This window comes from Syngnathus typhle, linkage group LG18 (genome assembly GCF_033458585.1).
Source record: "Syngnathus typhle isolate RoL2023-S1 ecotype Sweden linkage group LG18, RoL_Styp_1.0, whole genome shotgun sequence".
In the NCBI taxonomy this organism is placed as follows: Eukaryota; Metazoa; Chordata; class Actinopteri; order Syngnathiformes; family Syngnathidae; genus Syngnathus; species Syngnathus typhle.
In genome coordinates, this window is record NC_083755.1 from 6,893,746 (window position 1) to 6,909,295 (window position 15,550).

A 15,550-nucleotide genomic window follows, 5' to 3' on the forward strand; every position below is an offset into this window, starting at 1 on the left:
AAGGTGTGCTAAAACAAAAGTTGAAAGCGTTTGGATTTGATGTCAGTTTGTTAGACTCGCTTTTAATCGAATCACTGTTGGCTATTTTAATCAGGCTTAATAGTCAAGAGGACATTAAAAAACATATTAAGGATCAGGTTGGACTCGCGTAAAGAGAAATACGGTGAAGCTATTCCACGCTCAAACAAATGGCCGTTCCATTTTCTATTCATTAATTGACTAGTGAATAAAAACGCTGTTTTGCTTCAGATACGAGCGACCAGATGAGCCGCGGTGGTTTATTGCTGACAACATAATTTATAATCTTCCCACTTTGGAAGATGAATCCATAGAGAATATGGATTCATTTGACAGTATAGAAACATTCCCTTGACTCTTCACACAACCTCCAGGGGGTCCTTGTCAGCCTTAGAGACCATCACGACAACATCAGCAGGAACCTTCCCGACGAGGTTCTCTCGGAACACGGACAGATAGCCGCGCTCGCTGTTGCTGTGATCACTGAGGATGACGCTGGTTCCCGTGGCAACTGCATCCAGCACCTCATGGTGGGACATTTCACCTAAAGTCATAGGATGCATAATTAAAATTGCTCACTTTTCTTTCCAGAGAAGGGAAGTCCACCCACCGGTGACGTAAAGGTCTGCTCGGACGCCATTCAGCACCGAGGCTCCCGATCCCGCACACGCAGCCACAGTGTGCACAAAGGATTCTGGGAATCAATCCAAAAGTAAGCAAAACTTTTATTGTGATGCCTGGCTCGCGTGCCGCCTCACCTTGCGTGCATCCCAGTCCGAGGGCCAAACGGACATGCCGCAAACCCAAGTGGGACTTCATTTTCTTCACAGCAGTTGCCACGGTTACCGGCTCATCCAAAACACTGAGTCGCCCCTGACCGTGGCCTGTTCGAGGGGGCTAGAGGAAGTCAAAAAGACTAGATTGGAGGCTCCAATGTTATTTGCAAAATATTCAACAAACGTACTACTCACCTTTTCTGCTTTAAGAATGCGGAGGGACTTGTCGACAGCGACAATGTATTGTGTGATTCTGTCAACAACTGAAGGCAGAACTGAACCGCTGCAGTATAGGCTGACTTGAGTCTTGGTGGCATCACATCTGTTGCAAAGTCAAATAAAAAGTACTAAACGTGTTTGCCCAATGGTTTTATGCGTTAGGATGGGTACGGAACCTGAGAGGATCTTGTACTAATACTCCACCCGAAGCGTTCAGTTCCGCCAGGAGAACATCCAATGTGTCATTTCTGCATTGGAATTCCACAATGTGACTGTAAGGCATGTCCACATAGGCCTGATTGAGCACAGACACCTGACCGCTACCTGAAACGAGAGAACCATAAGGCGGACTCAAAAGTCTCACTATAACTGATGTTTACTCTGTTTGTTTTCCAAACCTTTGCAACTTTAGCTGCATTTTCCACCGACTCACCAAGTCCTCTGACCAGCCAGTCGTTAACTCCTCCACTAACGCTGTCCCAGGACGTGTGAGGCGAGAAGACCGCAATGCCGGCCTCCAAAGCTCGGATAGCTAATCGCTGCTTCCAGTCCTTCTGGACCAGACGTTTGATTGGTCGAAAGAGCGGGGGGTGGTAGGAGATGATGAGATCGCATTCTTCGGCCCGCGCTTCCTCCATGACTGCCTCGGTGAGGTCGTTGGTCAGCAGGATGGTTTTGATGGGCCGCGGCTCGCTTGGCTCCACCAACAGGCCTACGTTGTCCCACGGCTCGGCCAGCGAGAGGGGCGCGAGATCCTCCAAAACCTTTACAACATCCTTGAGCTCCATCGTGCTGGGGCGGAGAGCGTAATGATAGCGGGGGAGGATGGAGCGGAAACCAAAGGATGCGGGTTGAGGGATGGACCTGGTCCAAATGCGTCTGGAGCTTTGCGATAGAAATATGTTTGGAAGGGTCTTACATCCCGTCAATAGAAAGCGAGACCTGTGAGGACAGAAATGCACTTGTACCTCAAGCAGCAATTACTCAATTCATCACCAAATGTATAGTCTGTCTGTGATTGTTATTACAGTGTAATACTATAGAGTGCATTTTTTTCCCTATATATTACAAAACATTGTACATTTTCTTGCAACCTTACTAGCTGTGGCAAATTTGATTTGCTAGCTATAAGGTGAAGCAATGAGTCATTCGTCTTGCTTATCTGTAATCACACGTATAGTCATAATCTAAATAGATATTTTAAAATACTTTAACGACGGTGGTAAGCAGACAGGGACATGCATGCACATATTTACTTACATGGGAAGTGGGTAGTGACACTTCCGGTTTCCGGTGACGCCACGGCAAGCTTGCGTTTGATTGGTCAGTTTAATAGTTGCTGCGACACTTGATTGCTGAGATGAGACGAAAATATTTAAAAATATTTTGAACATTTTGGCAAAATCAGTGGCACTTTAAATGGTGATAGATATTTGTTTAACCCAATTTAACTTAACGTATATGTGATTGGTTAAGACTGCTCACAGGCGGGTCATTTCGCTGATTGGTCCTTGAAAAAAAGTACTAGGTTCCTAGCTTGTTATTGGAGGAGCTTGTCACATGAACCTTCTCATTGGCTATTAGAAACTGGCGCCGAAAACATCGGTTTTCTTAAACATTCGCCTCCATTCTTTTTCGGTAGTCATCCTTGTGTTTTCTTGTCCTGGTTTTTATTTCACTCTAAATTAAACGCCTCATTTTTCTACAGTCGACGCCGAACGGATATCGCTAGCGAAAATGGATGTACCACTGAAGGTAACTGAGATTTAGCGGTCGAACTCGGACGTTAATTTGCAAGCTGAAGTTGCCGAGCCAGATTACGTTAACATTTACGTTTAAAAAAAACAAAAAAAAAACACACACACAAAACAAAAACCCCCATTTACGGCTTGTGACGTCTAAGACGAATGATAAACAAACGTAATGCTAATGTAAGGACGTTTTGTAAAAACTTGAAAATGTACTAATTTTTTTACGGTCCAACTACTAGTTTACGATGTTTGGCCAACTTATGGACAAAATGGCGCCTCCCATGTATCAAATTATAATTGTACCACAGTAAGTGTTATGGGAAAAGATGAAAATGAACCCCATTATGGATATTATCGCAGTTACTGTAAAAAAACAACAAAACAAAATGACAAAAGTCACAAGAGAAGAAGAGCAGGTAAAGTGGTAGATGAATCAGTATTTGTGGTTTTCACATCTAGTTTAATTACTGTGTACGTATGTGTTAATACAAGTACTAAAAATGAGCTAAATGTGTGTCTTCAACAGACAAACCTCTTAGCGAACCAACCAGTGGAAAAGGCCAAGAAGGATTCCAAAAACACATCAGTAGAAAGGATCTACCAGAAGAAGACACAGTTGGAACATATATTACTCCGACCTGATTCATACATCGGCTCAGTCGAGCCCGTCACCCAGGTAAGACTTGATTCAAGTCCCAAGATGGATCTGATGGATGCATGCACACCCACTTGCTTCGGTTTTTTTCCTCAGCAAATGTGGGTTTATGATGACGACATTGGAATGAACTGCCGGGATGTGACATTCGTACCGGGGCTTTACAAGATTTTTGATGAGATTCTTGGTAAGCAAACAGCTGAAATGGTCTTAAAGGAAAATGTCATTTGCCTTCTCATGCAAGTAAGCCTTTTTGTCCTAACAGTAAATGCTGCGGACAACAAGCAGAGAGATGAGCGCATGTCCTGCATCAAAATTAACATTGACGTGTGAGTATGATCCTATGACAGTTCACCGTGGAACACCCCAGCAGTCGCCCACCAATATTTTTGAAGAATGCATTGTGTTCATAGTTTTTTCCTCCTTTCAGCGAAAACGACACCATCAGCATCTGGAATAACGGCAAGGGAATCCCGGTGGTGGAGCACAAGGTGGAGAAAATGTTTGTGCCTGCACTCATCTTCGGGCAGCTCCTCACCTCTAGTAACTATGACGACGAGGAAAAAAAAGTGACAGGTAGGTCATGCGATGCTCTTTGTTTCACGACAAACATGGGGATTGACGCATGATTTGCTTCAGTGGGGCCATGAAATGATTCCAGGAATCGTCACTTGACTTTGACTCTATAGGTGGACGTAATGGATACGGTGCCAAGCTGTGCAACATCTTCAGCACAAAGTTCACAGTTGAGACGGCCTGTCGAGAATCGAAGAAGACATTTCGACAGGTGCCCAACAAATATGACAGGCTCTTAATCTTTTCTTCAAAAGTCACTTCACGCAAATTCTCATCTTTGCACAGACATGGTACGACAACATGAGCAAGGCCGGGGATGCTACCATCAAATCGTTTGACGGAGATGATTTTACTTGCATCACCTTTCGGCCCGATCTGCCCAAGTTCAAGATGAGTGTCCTGGATAAAGACACAGTGGCCCTGATGACCAGGAGGGCCTACGACATCGCTGGTAGTGCCAAGGGTGTCCGTGTGTTCTTCAACAGCAAGAGGCTACCTGTAAGGGAGCATCATGTCTTTTTAGTTGCTCTCAATGTCACATTTTACACAACTTTTTCTTGTTTACCTTGCATCGCAGGTCACTGACTTCCGCAGTTACGTGAACTTGTACGTGAAGGACAAAGTGAACGAGGTGGGCAAAGAGCTGACGGTGGTTCATGAGATCGTGAACAGGCGCTGGGAGGTCTGCCTCACTGTGAGCGAGAAGGGATTCCAGCAAGTCAGTTTTGTCAACAGCATTGCCACGACCAAGGTACGCGCCAGATCAGGTTTCTTGTCGGTCCACGTATTTGGATACATTGCACTGGTCATTCCAACGACTCGCTTGGCGTCGTCTGCCAACTCGGTTCTAACGTTTGTCCTTGAACCTCAGGGCGGGAGGCACACCGATTACGTGGCCGATCAGGTGGTGAGCAAGCTCATTGATGTTGTGAACAAGAAGAACAACAAAGGTGGTGTGACGGTCAAACCTTTCCAGGTAAAAGTTTGTGTGCTCTGCATTGGTATTGGAAGGCATCGTTGATGTCGACAAGTGACCCTGATTTGTTTCCATCCCCATTTAGGTGAAAAACCACATGTGGCTGTTCGTCAACTGCCTAATCGAGAATCCCACGTTTGACTCTCAGACCAAAGAGAACATGACTCTGCAGCATAAGAGCTTTGGCTCCACTTGCGTACTCGGCGACAAGTTCATTAAACAGGTAAAGCACGGCTCACTTTGTCCTCGCAGAGCTTCTTTCACGTTTGCTAATTCGCCTCCCTCCGTAACAGGCCACCAGCTGTGGAATTGTGGAAAATATTATGAACTGGGTGAAGTTCAAAGCTCAGCTGCAGCTCAACAAGAAGTGCTCGGCAGTCAAACAGACCAAAATCAAAGGCGTGCCCAAGCTGGACGACGCCAACGACGCAGGTACCGTTTTGTCCGTCCGCCACGACTCGGCACCGCGGCCCGCTCCAACGTCCCCCGATGGCTTCGTCTTGCGGCAGGCGGCAGGAACTCTCTCGGCTGCACGCTCATCCTCACCGAGGGAGACTCGGCCAAGACTCTGGCTGTGTCTGGCTTGGGCGTGATTGGCAGAGACCGATATGGCGTTTTCCCTCTGAGAGGAAAAATTCTCAACGTACGAGAAGCTTCACACAAGCAGGTCAGGCTTCGGCGCAGTTGGGATTAAAATGAATTTGCGGCCTTTCACACATACTATTGCATCTTCTAAATTTCCACTTGTGAAAATGCATCTTCTCTGGCAGATTATGGAGAACGCCGAGATCAACAGCCTCATCAAGATCCTCGGACTGCAGTACAAAAAGAACTACAGTGACCCAGAGTCCCTCAAGACGTTGCGTTATGGCAAAGTCATGATCATGACGGATCAGGTCTGGTTTCTTCTCACGCCCCCACCACCAAATCCGCCGCTAATGTCGACTCTCGTAATGTTTGCGACAGGATCAAGACGGCTCCCACATTAAAGGTTTGTTGATCAACTTCATCCACTACAACTGGCCTTCGTTGCTGCACCACAACTTTTTGGAAGAGTTCATCACTCCCATCATCAAAGTATGTCAACACTGCCCCCTGCTGTCTAAAACGTAGAACCCCCAATTTGTTTTTTAATAAACATTGAAATGTCTTTTACAACACTTTGAGCAACGTTACTGCTTGCTCCCCAATCAAAAATGGCACAAAAAGTAAACGCGCTCGAATCAATGTTTGTAAAAAGTAAAAACAATTCTTTCATTTCCACCTTCAGGCAACACACAAGAAAACGCAGCTGTCATTCTACAGTATCCCGGAGTTCAACGAGTGGAAGGAGAGCCAGTCCAACTACAAATCTTGGAAAATCAAATACTACAAAGGTTTGTCACAAAGCCCTGTGTGGTAGTACACCAGACAAGTAAGCTTTTTTTTTTTTTTAATGGCGCGGGCTCTGCCGCTCTTTCTAATCTGGTGTCTGTCCAATCAGGTTTGGGAACGAGCACATCGCAGGAGGCCAAGGAATATTTTACTGACATGCAGAGACACCGTATTCCATTTAGATACGCGGGGCCTGAAGACGATGAAGCCATCACCCTTGTAAGTCGCAGCATGATTAATTTGGCCGAAAACAAAAAGAAATTCCCCGCAAACTAATAAACTCTTGTTTGTGCTAGGCCTTTAGCAAGAAAAAAGTGGAGGAACGCAAAGACTGGCTCACCAACTTCATGATCAATAGACGCCAGCGGAAGGAGCTGAACCTGCCGGAGGTTGACCACTAACTTTCTTTTCCTGATTTTACCAACAAGTTTGCAAGCGCTTTGAAATGACCCCTTTGCTCCGTGTCCACAGGAGTATCTCTACGGCAAGTCTACCACGTCTCTCACCTACGGCGATTTTGTCAACAAGGAGCTGGTACTCTTCTCCAACGCTGACAACGAGAGGTCCATTCCCTGCCTGGCGGACGGTCGGTTCATGTCGCCACCCTTTCGTAAACATCCTGAAGTTTGGAAACGCCGCTGATCGTTTGGTCTTTTTTGGGGGGGTTTGTCTCAGGGCTGAAGCCAGGTCAGAGGAAAGTGCTGTTTTGCTGCTTCAAACGAAACGACAAACGGGAAGTGAAGGTGGCCCAGTTGGCTGGTTCCGTGGCTGAGATGTCAGCGTATCATCACGGCGAGGTGACTGGCACGAGCTGAATTTGGCCACGTGTGGAAATATGCTTTTGCATTTATGATCATTTTGAATGGACTGAACAGAGACTCTGTTTCTCTCGCTGGCTTCCAGACTTCTCTGATGATGACCATCGTCGGATTGGCTCAGAACTACGTGGGGAGCAACAACTTGAACTTGTTGCAGCCTCTTGGCCAATTTGGGACCAGGCTGCACGGCGGCAAGGACTCGGCCAGCCCCCGTTACATTTTCACCATGCTCAGGTCAGCAGTCGACGGTTACTTTTGGAAAAGTTGCAAAATGGAGCAGTGCTAGATAAATGTCTCCCAACTCTTCAGCCCTCTGGCCCGCCTTCTTTTCCCGCCGGTGGACGACAATCTGCTGAATAACAACTATGACGACAACCAGCGCGTGGAGCCCGAGTGGTACATCCCTATCATTCCCACCGTGCTGGTCAACGGCTCGGACGGGATCGGCACAGGCTGGGCCAGCAAAATCCCCAACTTCGACGTCCGGGAGATTGTCGCCAACGTTAGGCGCATGCTCAACGGAGAGGGCTTGCTACCCATGGTGAGGCACTTGTTTTCCGATCTTTGTAAGGTGCCCTCGGCCGGTGCTTATTGTTATTGTCTTCTCCCAGCTCCCAAACTACAAAGGCTTTACAGGGACCATTGATCAGCTGATGGAAAACCAGTACATGGTCTGTGGAGAGCTGTCCGTCCTTGACTCCACCACCATTGAGATCTCAGAGTTGCCTGTCAAAACCTGGACGCAGGTCCGTCGCCGTCAAATCTTGCCAGCATGATTGCAAATCACCTGGCACAACAATCATCAAGTGCCCCATGAAAAAAAAAAATGATTGTCTCTGTTCCAGACCTACAAGGAGAGTGTTCTGGAACCCATGTTGAACGGCACGGAGAAGAATCCCCCTATTATCACAGACTACAAGGAATACCACACCGACGTCACTGTCCGATTTGTGATCAAGATGACCGAAGAGAGGCTGCTGGAGATGGAGGCTGCGGGCCTCCATAAAGTCTTCAAGCTGCAAAATCCTCTCACCTGCAAGTCCATGGTACATTCGGCAACTGCGAGAGTATCTCTGCGGGTGGAGCCGCTTTATTCATGCGTTTGCCTTTTCAGGTTCTGTTTGACCACGCGGGCAGCCTGAAGAAGTACGACTCCGTGCTGGAAATCCTCAAGGACTTCTTCAAGTTGAGATTGTCCTACTACGACCTGAGAAAGCAATGGCTGGCGGGCATGTTGGGGGCAGAGAGCGCCAAGTTCACCAACCAGGCTCGTTTCATCCTGGAGAAAATCCAGGGCACCTTGGTCATTGGTATGTGGCTGCTACCGTGTGTGCGGATGAGTTTGGATTTGCTCACATGACGTGTCTTCATGTAGAGAACAAACCAAAGAAAGAACTGATTCGCATGCTGCAGCAGATGGGTTACGACTCGGACCCAGTCAAAACTTGGAAACAGGGTAGCGGCAAGGTAAAGCCCCAGGAAGAAAGTTCTTTCGGTCTTATTTACACTTCCGTGCTATAAATAGCCTGTGGCATCATTTAGAATGAGGAGCAAGCAGAGGAGGATCAGGAGGAAGCTCCAGAGGAGGACACCAGCGGTCCCGACTACAATTACCTGCTAAGCATGCCCATGTGGTACTTGACCAAGGAGAAGAAGGAGGAGCTGTGCAGGCAGAGAGATGCCAAGGTGAGCCTCTCGCCTGCACACCGAATGTCATCTTTTGGCGCTTTTGCTGACTTTTCGTCCTGCCGCTACTACGCTGCAGATGACAGAGTTGAACGTGCTGAGCAACAAGACTCCGGCGCGCCTGTGGGAGGACGACCTGACTGCGTTTATGGAAGAACTCGATGTAATCACGCTTTGAATTCCAAAACAACAACAAAAAATTGTTAAAGTTCAAAGAAATCATACTTTAGAAACCGCGCCTTCATTTTGTGACTTAATTCTAACGTTGCTTTTTCACCTCAGCGCGTTGAAGCCAAGGAGAAGGAGGATGCCAAGATGCCCGTGGCAAAGAATTCCAAAGGCAAAGCGGCAAAGACGAAGGCCAAAGTGGTCACCCTGCCCACGCCGCAGGGTCGCCGCATCATCCCGCGCATCACCAGTGCCATGAAAGCCGAGGCGAGCAAGAAGGCCGACCTCAAGAGAAGCCGAAAAGACAAGGTCCGAGTCTTTTGGCAAGGGAGTCCCAATTTTCCAGGGCCAGGAACAGATTTCTAAATTGTGCATTTGCAGACCGAAGACGTGAACACAAAGATAGATTTTGGGGATGGTGACCAAGAAGATGACCTGTCTCCTCCCCTGGCAAAGAAAATAAAAACAAGCTCACAGGGCAAAGGTGGGAACGGCTGCTCCACTACAGAAAAGAAATCCTCGAAATTGGGTTCCATTCCATACTTACTGTGCTATGCGTCGTTTTTATTGCAGGGTCAAAGACGGGCAAGCAGACCACCCTTCAGTTCAAGCCGGTTGCCAAGAAGGCCAAGAAGAGTCTGACATCGGATGAGGAGAGTGAGAGCTGCTCTGAGAATGAAATGGAGGTTGAGGATGTTGTTGCACCAAGAGAGAAAATTCAACGCAAGACCAAAGGTATATATTTAGTGGTTGTTGTTGTTTTGGTTTTTTTACTTGGTAGGAGAAAGGAAAAGGTCTCAAAATGGCTGACACCAAAAAAAAAGATAGAAAATGACATTACAAATGATCCCGCTCGTCAAAACGTACTCTCTTATGCTACTTTTTATTTTCAGTCGCCAAGAAGTACATGTCTGATAGCGAGGATGAGTTTGATGACTGCGTGAAGAGTAAAGCTAAAAAACGGATTGGCGCCATCAGCGACAGCGACGACGACGATAGCTTTGCTCCAAACCTCGACGGCTCGAATGAAAGTGACCTGGACTCCCCCAAAGCGCCAGAGCCACCGTAAGTAGAAGACAATAAAGAGTGGCGGTTTGATAGCTTTTGCTGCCAATGTATTATTTTGTCCTCCACAGGAAGAAAGTGACAAAGGCTAAATCAACAGCCAAGAAACAACTTGGAAGCAAATCGATCGGTAAGTATCGTCTCCGGTTTTCTAATGCTTGACTATCTGGACGTTCTAATGGATGGATCGTTGACAGCTCAGTCAGACAAGCAAGAGGCTGCGCCAAAGGCTCCAATTCAGCGCAAGACCAAAGCGGCTGCTCCCAAGAAAGCTGCAGGTTCGAAGACAGTCCACGATTGAAAATTTGCTTTCAAATGACATGATGTATTTCAATCTTTTTTTTCCTCTTTCTCTCTCTCTCTGTCTTTCAGATGTTAAGCAGCCGTCCATCATGGATGCTCTGTCTAAACAAAAACCAACAGCGTCCAAGAGTATTCCCTCGTTTGACTCCAGCGACTCGGAGCCTAAAGTGCAGAAGGCCAAGTCGGCCCCCAAACGTAAACAAATCCAAAGTGACTCTGACAGTGATGTGGCGGACCTCAAGTCCCGCCTTAAGGCCAAATCAACCGCAGTAGCAAAGGTTTGTGTCTGAATGGGGGGGGGGGGGTCGGGGTCGCCTATCATCGACACGATCGTCCACGCTAACGCTTTCTCTCCCTTGATAGAAAAAAGCAAGCAAGTTGAGCGATGAGGAAAATGCTGCTCCAGCGCCACCTCGCAACATGCTCAGCAGAGCTAAGAAGCCCGTTTGTTACGGCTTTGACTCCGATTCCGAGTCCGACTAAAACAGTGTTCATTTACTCTCATTTTGTATTTTGTATCTTACTGTTCAACATGATTTTATGTTGAGTTTTGAAATGTTAATGTTTAAATGTTTTTACTTGTTCTAACTTTGTAGTTGCTTGACTGTTTCCAAAATAAAGTAGAAAACATTGCTTTTTTTGAAATGCTTTCAGAATAAATTACAGAATGTCTTCTGCATGTCCCATAGCTATAAATATTTTTAGATTGCCTTGCTGTGTTCTCAAACAGGCTTTTCCTGCCTGGAGGAATTCTTTCTTTGCACCGCCAGACTGTGTCATGTGTGACCAGTGCCGATTAGGCCCAAACAGGAATTGAGCAAAGTGCCTCCGCCCGCTCAATTACAAGTGGTTGCACCCTCCAGTCAGCGGCTTTTCCTGTCAAGATTGGAAAGTGGACATTGTCAATTAGGCAAGAATTTTCAGGGGAAGAAGACAACTCTGGCCAAAAAGAGGAGTTCCGAGTCTGGCGAGGACGTGAAAGGTAGGCTGACTTGTCAACAATCTCAGACAAAGCTTTCTTTCTGTTTTCTTTTTAAACCGAAAGCAAGCTGGCGTCATCTTTGACAGCGCTCGTCCACATATGACATCCCTTTATTGTTTTATTCCTCGTGTGTTTCGTTTGTAGACCTTTGGAATATGAACCGCTGTAAAGGCTAGATGAGGGATGATTCTCAGCCTGTGTAAAAAGGCGTTTGGGTTCTTCGCAATCGCCGGCGGAGACCAGATTGAGACAGGTGGACTCGTTGGACCTAAAATTACACAGTCATGGGGGAATGGAGTTTTCTCAGCGGACTCTTCGACCACCTCCAGGCCCACTCGCCCATGCTGGGTCGGTTCTGGCTCTTTCTCATGTTGATCTTTAGGATCTTGATCCTGGGCACGGTGGCCAGTGACATGTTCGAGGACGAGCAGGAGGAGTTTGCCTGCAACACGCTCCAGCCGGGTTGCAAGCAGGTGTGCTACGACCAGGCCTTCCCTATCTCCCAGTACCGCTTTTGGGTCTTTCACATCGTGCTCATCGCCACGCCGTCGCTGCTCTTTCTCACGTACGCCATGCATCACCACAACAAGAAACCCGGCGGCTCCGAGGGGACTCGAAGCTACCGAGAAAACCGCAAATTCCAGAGGCTCTACATCGTTCACGTGGCCTTTCGCTTGTTCGCCGAGGTCGGCTTTCTGGTGGGCCAGTGGTGGCTTTACGGCTTCAAGGTGGAGGCCCAATATCCCTGCGACCGCTTCCCTTGTCCCTACACCGTGGACTGCTTCACCTCGCGCCCGGCCGAGAAAACAGTCTTCCTCATTTTCTACTTTACCATCGGGGTCCTGTCCGCCTTCTCCAGCTGTTTGGAACTTCTCTACAGCTCCGTCAAGTGGTTCTGTTGCAGGCGGAAGCATTTCAGCGTCCGCAGCTACAAACCCGTGGCACCGGCAGTGTCGGAAAGCACGCTTGGCAACGGGAGACCAAGGATGAAGGTCCGCAAGAAGAGGAATGGAGCAGCTTCCAATTACAGAAATGACAAAAACATAAGCAGTAAGACTTTTGTGGTGTGATTATGAGTCATAAAAATGTTGTTGGCACGCCAGGCGAAGACAAGGAAACATTTATGGCTTTCACTGTTGACTAGTTTGAGTTTCACCCTTCCTGAAAATCGTTGAGAATATCATTTTGGGCCGTGGCGTCGCTTATCTCAAATGTTATGTTTTGACTTCCGGTGTAACAGCGGCATCAGAGAAAAACATCAACTTCCTAATTCTTAAGAAAATAAAAATCTCACAAGATGATTATCATCCCGAGTCAAGTTGTACTGATTTTTTTTTTCTTTCTCAATTGCTGTCAAAAAAACTAAATGTACAGTTGTAGCACATCATTTGACTTCCTCTCTTGAATATTGTTTTTAAATTGCATTTTACAGGTTACCAGAAAAGGTTTTGTTCATCCATCCATCATTCATTCATGCATTCCTGCTCAGAGGCTCAGTCAAAGCAGAGGAGAGGCTTAATTTAAATTTCGGTGGGCTTAGCGGGAAAAATAAAAACATGTTGAGTAGCAGCTATTGCATTGCTGAATTTTGCTGCATTACATAACACCATTTTGTAAGTAAAGTATTACGGAAAAATTCTTTCAAGTAACAAAAGATCAGAGGACAGCCGGTTCTGAGGACTATTCGGATTATCTGAACACATGCGATGGTTGCAACAAAACAAAGGGGAAAGGTCGTGGATGTTTCCAGTTGACCTCTGCAAGGGCTTGGACTGAAAGTCCCGTCAGATGCGCGCTGGCCAGAGTAGCCGCATCATCTCCATCTGAGAGGTTGCTGGGGATTAAAAAGCTTGATGCTGCGTGTTGGATGGATTAGGGAAGGGGATCAGGCAAAAGTTACGTCACGGGGTGTTTGTTTATCACTAATCACTCGCTCCTGCCAAATGGAATGCACACTAAAACTCTGTTTTTGGGAGAAGTGTCAATTCTCAATACAAGTTGAGTTACTAAAAGTATTTTATTGCATCCACCACATGCCAGGTCAAGGATTTGTAACATATTAGCACACAGCCATCACATTAATCAGCATAGAGAAGATGATAGATGTGCTCCAAATTAAATGGCTCCATTTGGATTCATCTGTGTCGGAAGGTCAGCCTGTCCGCCACGGGTTATTCCACCTTGCGTGCTTCCTACACGCCATCGTGACACTCGGATTCCATTTTCTCTCCCGAAAAGCAATTGTGAAAGGAAGCGTGACGTCAGGTGACTTTTAGAGGACTCTTATCAAACGGCCGGCCTTCTCCAATCTCTTTATCCTGACGCTCCTCCAAATCCAAGGCAGATGTGCTTCCTTAATCCAAAACCTTTCATCTGCCATAATGCATTTTTTTTTTCCGCAAAATCACATCAGCGGAACATCCATAGATCATCGCACTGCTTCTGTTATACAACCAATATTATGCAATTTTTTTTCTCGGGATGGCGGCATGTTATAAAATTGACATGACTGATACTCTAAAACTACTTCATATATGAGATATAATTGTACCGTAGTTACCACCGACACGCTCTGTTTAGCCCTTTTAAATACAGTACGCACAAAATAAACAGTAGCGTGAAGAGTTTGAACGGGATTGGACAAAATGATTCGCAGAGGTGAGTCGTCCGTTGACCTCCAAAGTCACTGATGCGACATCATCTGGACAAACTCTGTGGAAGACAGCCAAAATGAAATCAGATCAAAACGGATTACACACGTTTCAATTCATTTCAATGGGGATCTGATATTTGGTTAAATGGAAGCAAACAGAATGTTTGTTGTACCTTCGAAGTCTACTGTGCCATCTCCGTTGTCATCGGCTTCTTTGACGATGGCGTCGATCTCTCGCCGACTCATGTGCTCCCCCATTAACTTTATCATGGCTGACCGCAGCTCTTCCGTGGTGATCTCCCCGTCGCCGTCTGTGTCGAACTAGAAAAAGAGACGAGCAGGTCAGGGTGCAATTTAGATGAAGGTGGTTTTCTTTTACAATGAAATTCGAGGTGTGACCTCTTTAAAGGCGTTTTTCAACTCCTTCACGCCAATCATGCCGGCTGTTTCCGCCAGAAGTTTGGGTGCCATCAGATCCACAAAATCATCAAAGTCCACTCGACCACCAACTGCAGGATGAAAAGAAATCATCAACTTTTTCTGATGACACTATATTGACCATGATGGACAACTTTTTGTTGTCGTTAATTAATCGACGCTATGGAACTCACGGTTCATGTTGATGTTTTGGCTCAGCTCGATGAGCTCCATCTCGGTGGGCATGTAGCCCATGGTCCTCATTAGGTTTCCCAGGTCCTTACAGCTGATCAAGCCATCCTTGTCCTTGTCAAATTCGTTGAACGCATCACGCAGCTCTGCACAAAAGAACACCAAATCCCTCAGCCGGCCGCACGGCCACTGAACCGGAAAACCGCCGCTGAGAAAGTATGTTGATGCGGCTTACCTTCTATCTCATCGTCGTCCAGGTCCCTTGACTGCACAGGCGGAAGAAAAATGGCAAAATGTGAACAAGCATATATGGAGAGGGACAGCTTTACAAATATACTCACAATATTTTTCCCGCCTCGCAAAAAAATGCACGCTTGTCCCAAACTCATATCTGTCAAAGAAACCAATCGAGATGTTTATCAGTAGGCATACTAAATAATAAATAACTTCTCTGACTGAAGAGACAGTGAACTAACACTCACTTTCGGCTTGTGCTGTCAGCCAATCACATCATCTGCAACCTCAACTGTTAAAATCCCTTTAGGACGTCCGTCACTCCGTCTGGATGCTGCGATGATGAAGATGATGATGATGCAATGAAGGGTTGCTGATGCTGCGGCCCAGTCTTGGTCATGTGCTGGGAGGAGTCAGCAGAGTGACTGCAGGACAGCTGGGCGGGCTTAAGCGAGGCGGATCAAATACTCTCTGTACTCAAGTACAAATACTTTTGTGAAGTCAACATTATTTATATAGCTTCATCACAGAAACGTCTCAAAGGGCTTCTCATGCCCGAATTTGACAGATACTCAAATTTACTTATTTTTGATTCTCTTTGAAAAAAAAGAACTCAACGAATGAATAATTTCAGGTTTTTTTTTTTTAAATTATCCACTTAACCTCCATCAGTGCGGATCCACATGT

The 15,550-nt window shown here is 46.5% G+C and overlaps 4 protein-coding genes across 4 annotated transcripts; 2 read left to right on the plus strand and 2 right to left on the minus strand.

Moving 5' to 3' along the window:
• Positions 1 to 238: 238 nt before the first annotated feature.
• nif3l1 (NIF3 NGG1 interacting factor 3-like 1 (S. cerevisiae)) lies at positions 239 to 2,313 on the minus strand. Its single transcript, XM_061264454.1, has 7 exons — positions 2,274 to 2,313; positions 1,447 to 1,955; positions 1,190 to 1,337; positions 990 to 1,116; positions 777 to 915; positions 629 to 712; positions 239 to 562 (listed from the first exon to the last, which is right to left on the minus strand). Coding segments are annotated over exons 1-7 (1,194 nt in total). The 5' UTR covers positions 2,276 to 2,313; the 3' UTR covers positions 239 to 377.
• A 280-nt stretch (positions 2,314 to 2,593) lies between these two features.
• Positions 2,594 to 11,018, plus strand: top2a (DNA topoisomerase II alpha). The gene is made up of 35 exons (XM_061264453.1): positions 2,594 to 2,768; positions 3,291 to 3,440; positions 3,516 to 3,606; positions 3,685 to 3,748; positions 3,850 to 3,995; positions 4,109 to 4,206; positions 4,281 to 4,493; positions 4,573 to 4,746; positions 4,867 to 4,971; positions 5,057 to 5,194; positions 5,265 to 5,403; positions 5,481 to 5,638; positions 5,742 to 5,867; positions 5,938 to 6,048; positions 6,242 to 6,347; positions 6,455 to 6,564; positions 6,642 to 6,734; positions 6,817 to 6,931; positions 7,021 to 7,142; positions 7,249 to 7,397; positions 7,473 to 7,704; positions 7,775 to 7,909; positions 8,009 to 8,209; positions 8,278 to 8,473; positions 8,539 to 8,630; positions 8,706 to 8,849; positions 8,929 to 9,012; positions 9,132 to 9,326; positions 9,399 to 9,501; positions 9,591 to 9,752; positions 9,911 to 10,082; positions 10,154 to 10,212; positions 10,280 to 10,360; positions 10,455 to 10,663; positions 10,749 to 11,018. Exons 1-35 carry the CDS (start codon positions 2,751 to 2,753, stop codon positions 10,866 to 10,868), a joined length of 4,611 nt encoding a protein of 1,536 aa, XP_061120437.1. The 5' UTR covers positions 2,594 to 2,750; the 3' UTR covers positions 10,869 to 11,018.
• Positions 11,019 to 11,142: 124 nt separating this feature from the next.
• Positions 11,143 to 12,680, plus strand: LOC133143079 (gap junction delta-3 protein-like). The gene is made up of 2 exons (XM_061264836.1): positions 11,143 to 11,367; positions 11,512 to 12,680. The coding sequence occupies exon 2, from the start codon at positions 11,652 to 11,654 to the stop codon at positions 12,435 to 12,437; it is 786 nt and encodes a 261-aa protein (XP_061120820.1). The 5' UTR covers positions 11,143 to 11,367; positions 11,512 to 11,651; the 3' UTR covers positions 12,438 to 12,680.
• Positions 12,681 to 13,093: 413 nt separating this feature from the next.
• cabp5a (calcium binding protein 5a) lies at positions 13,094 to 15,283 on the minus strand. The gene is made up of 7 exons (XM_061264837.1): positions 15,112 to 15,283; positions 14,971 to 15,020; positions 14,865 to 14,895; positions 14,632 to 14,775; positions 14,420 to 14,529; positions 14,194 to 14,341; positions 13,094 to 14,079 (listed from the first exon to the last, which is right to left on the minus strand). The coding sequence occupies exons 2-7, from the start codon at positions 15,016 to 15,018 to the stop codon at positions 14,051 to 14,053; spliced, it is 510 nt and encodes a 169-aa protein (XP_061120821.1). The 5' UTR covers positions 15,019 to 15,020; positions 15,112 to 15,283; the 3' UTR covers positions 13,094 to 14,050.
• Positions 15,284 to 15,550: the final 267 nt, after the last annotated feature.

Excerpts from the sequence above, each read along its gene's own strand:
- nif3l1 (XM_061264454.1), bottom strand. Across the intron at positions 916-989 it reads GCATTCTTAAAGCAGAAAAG|CCCCCTCGAACAGGCCACGG; the intron begins GTGAGTAGTACG and ends GACTTCCTCTAG. Across the intron at positions 563-628 it reads AGCAGACCTTTACGTCACCG|GTGAAATGTCCCACCATGAG; the intron begins GTGGGTGGACTT and ends CTATGACTTTAG.
- top2a (XM_061264453.1), top strand. Across the intron at positions 3,607-3,684 it reads GATTTTTGATGAGATTCTTG|TAAATGCTGCGGACAACAAG; the intron begins GTAAGCAAACAG and ends TTGTCCTAACAG. Across the intron at positions 3,996-4,108 it reads CGAGGAAAAAAAAGTGACAG|GTGGACGTAATGGATACGGT; the intron begins GTAGGTCATGCG and ends TTGACTCTATAG.
- LOC133143079 (XM_061264836.1), top strand. The coding sequence starts at position 11,652 with ATGGGGGAATGGAGTTTTCTCAGCGGACTCTTCGACCACCTCCAGGCC.
- cabp5a (XM_061264837.1), bottom strand. The coding sequence starts at position 15,018 with ATGAGTTTGGGACAAGCGTGCATTTTTTTGCGAGGCGGGAAAAATATT. Across the intron at positions 14,776-14,864 it reads GGACGACGATGAGATAGAAG|AGCTGCGTGATGCGTTCAAC; the intron begins GTAAGCCGCATC and ends TCTTTTGTGCAG. Across the intron at positions 14,080-14,193 it reads TGGCACAGTAGACTTCGAAG|AGTTTGTCCAGATGATGTCG; the intron begins GTACAACAAACA and ends TGTCTTCCACAG.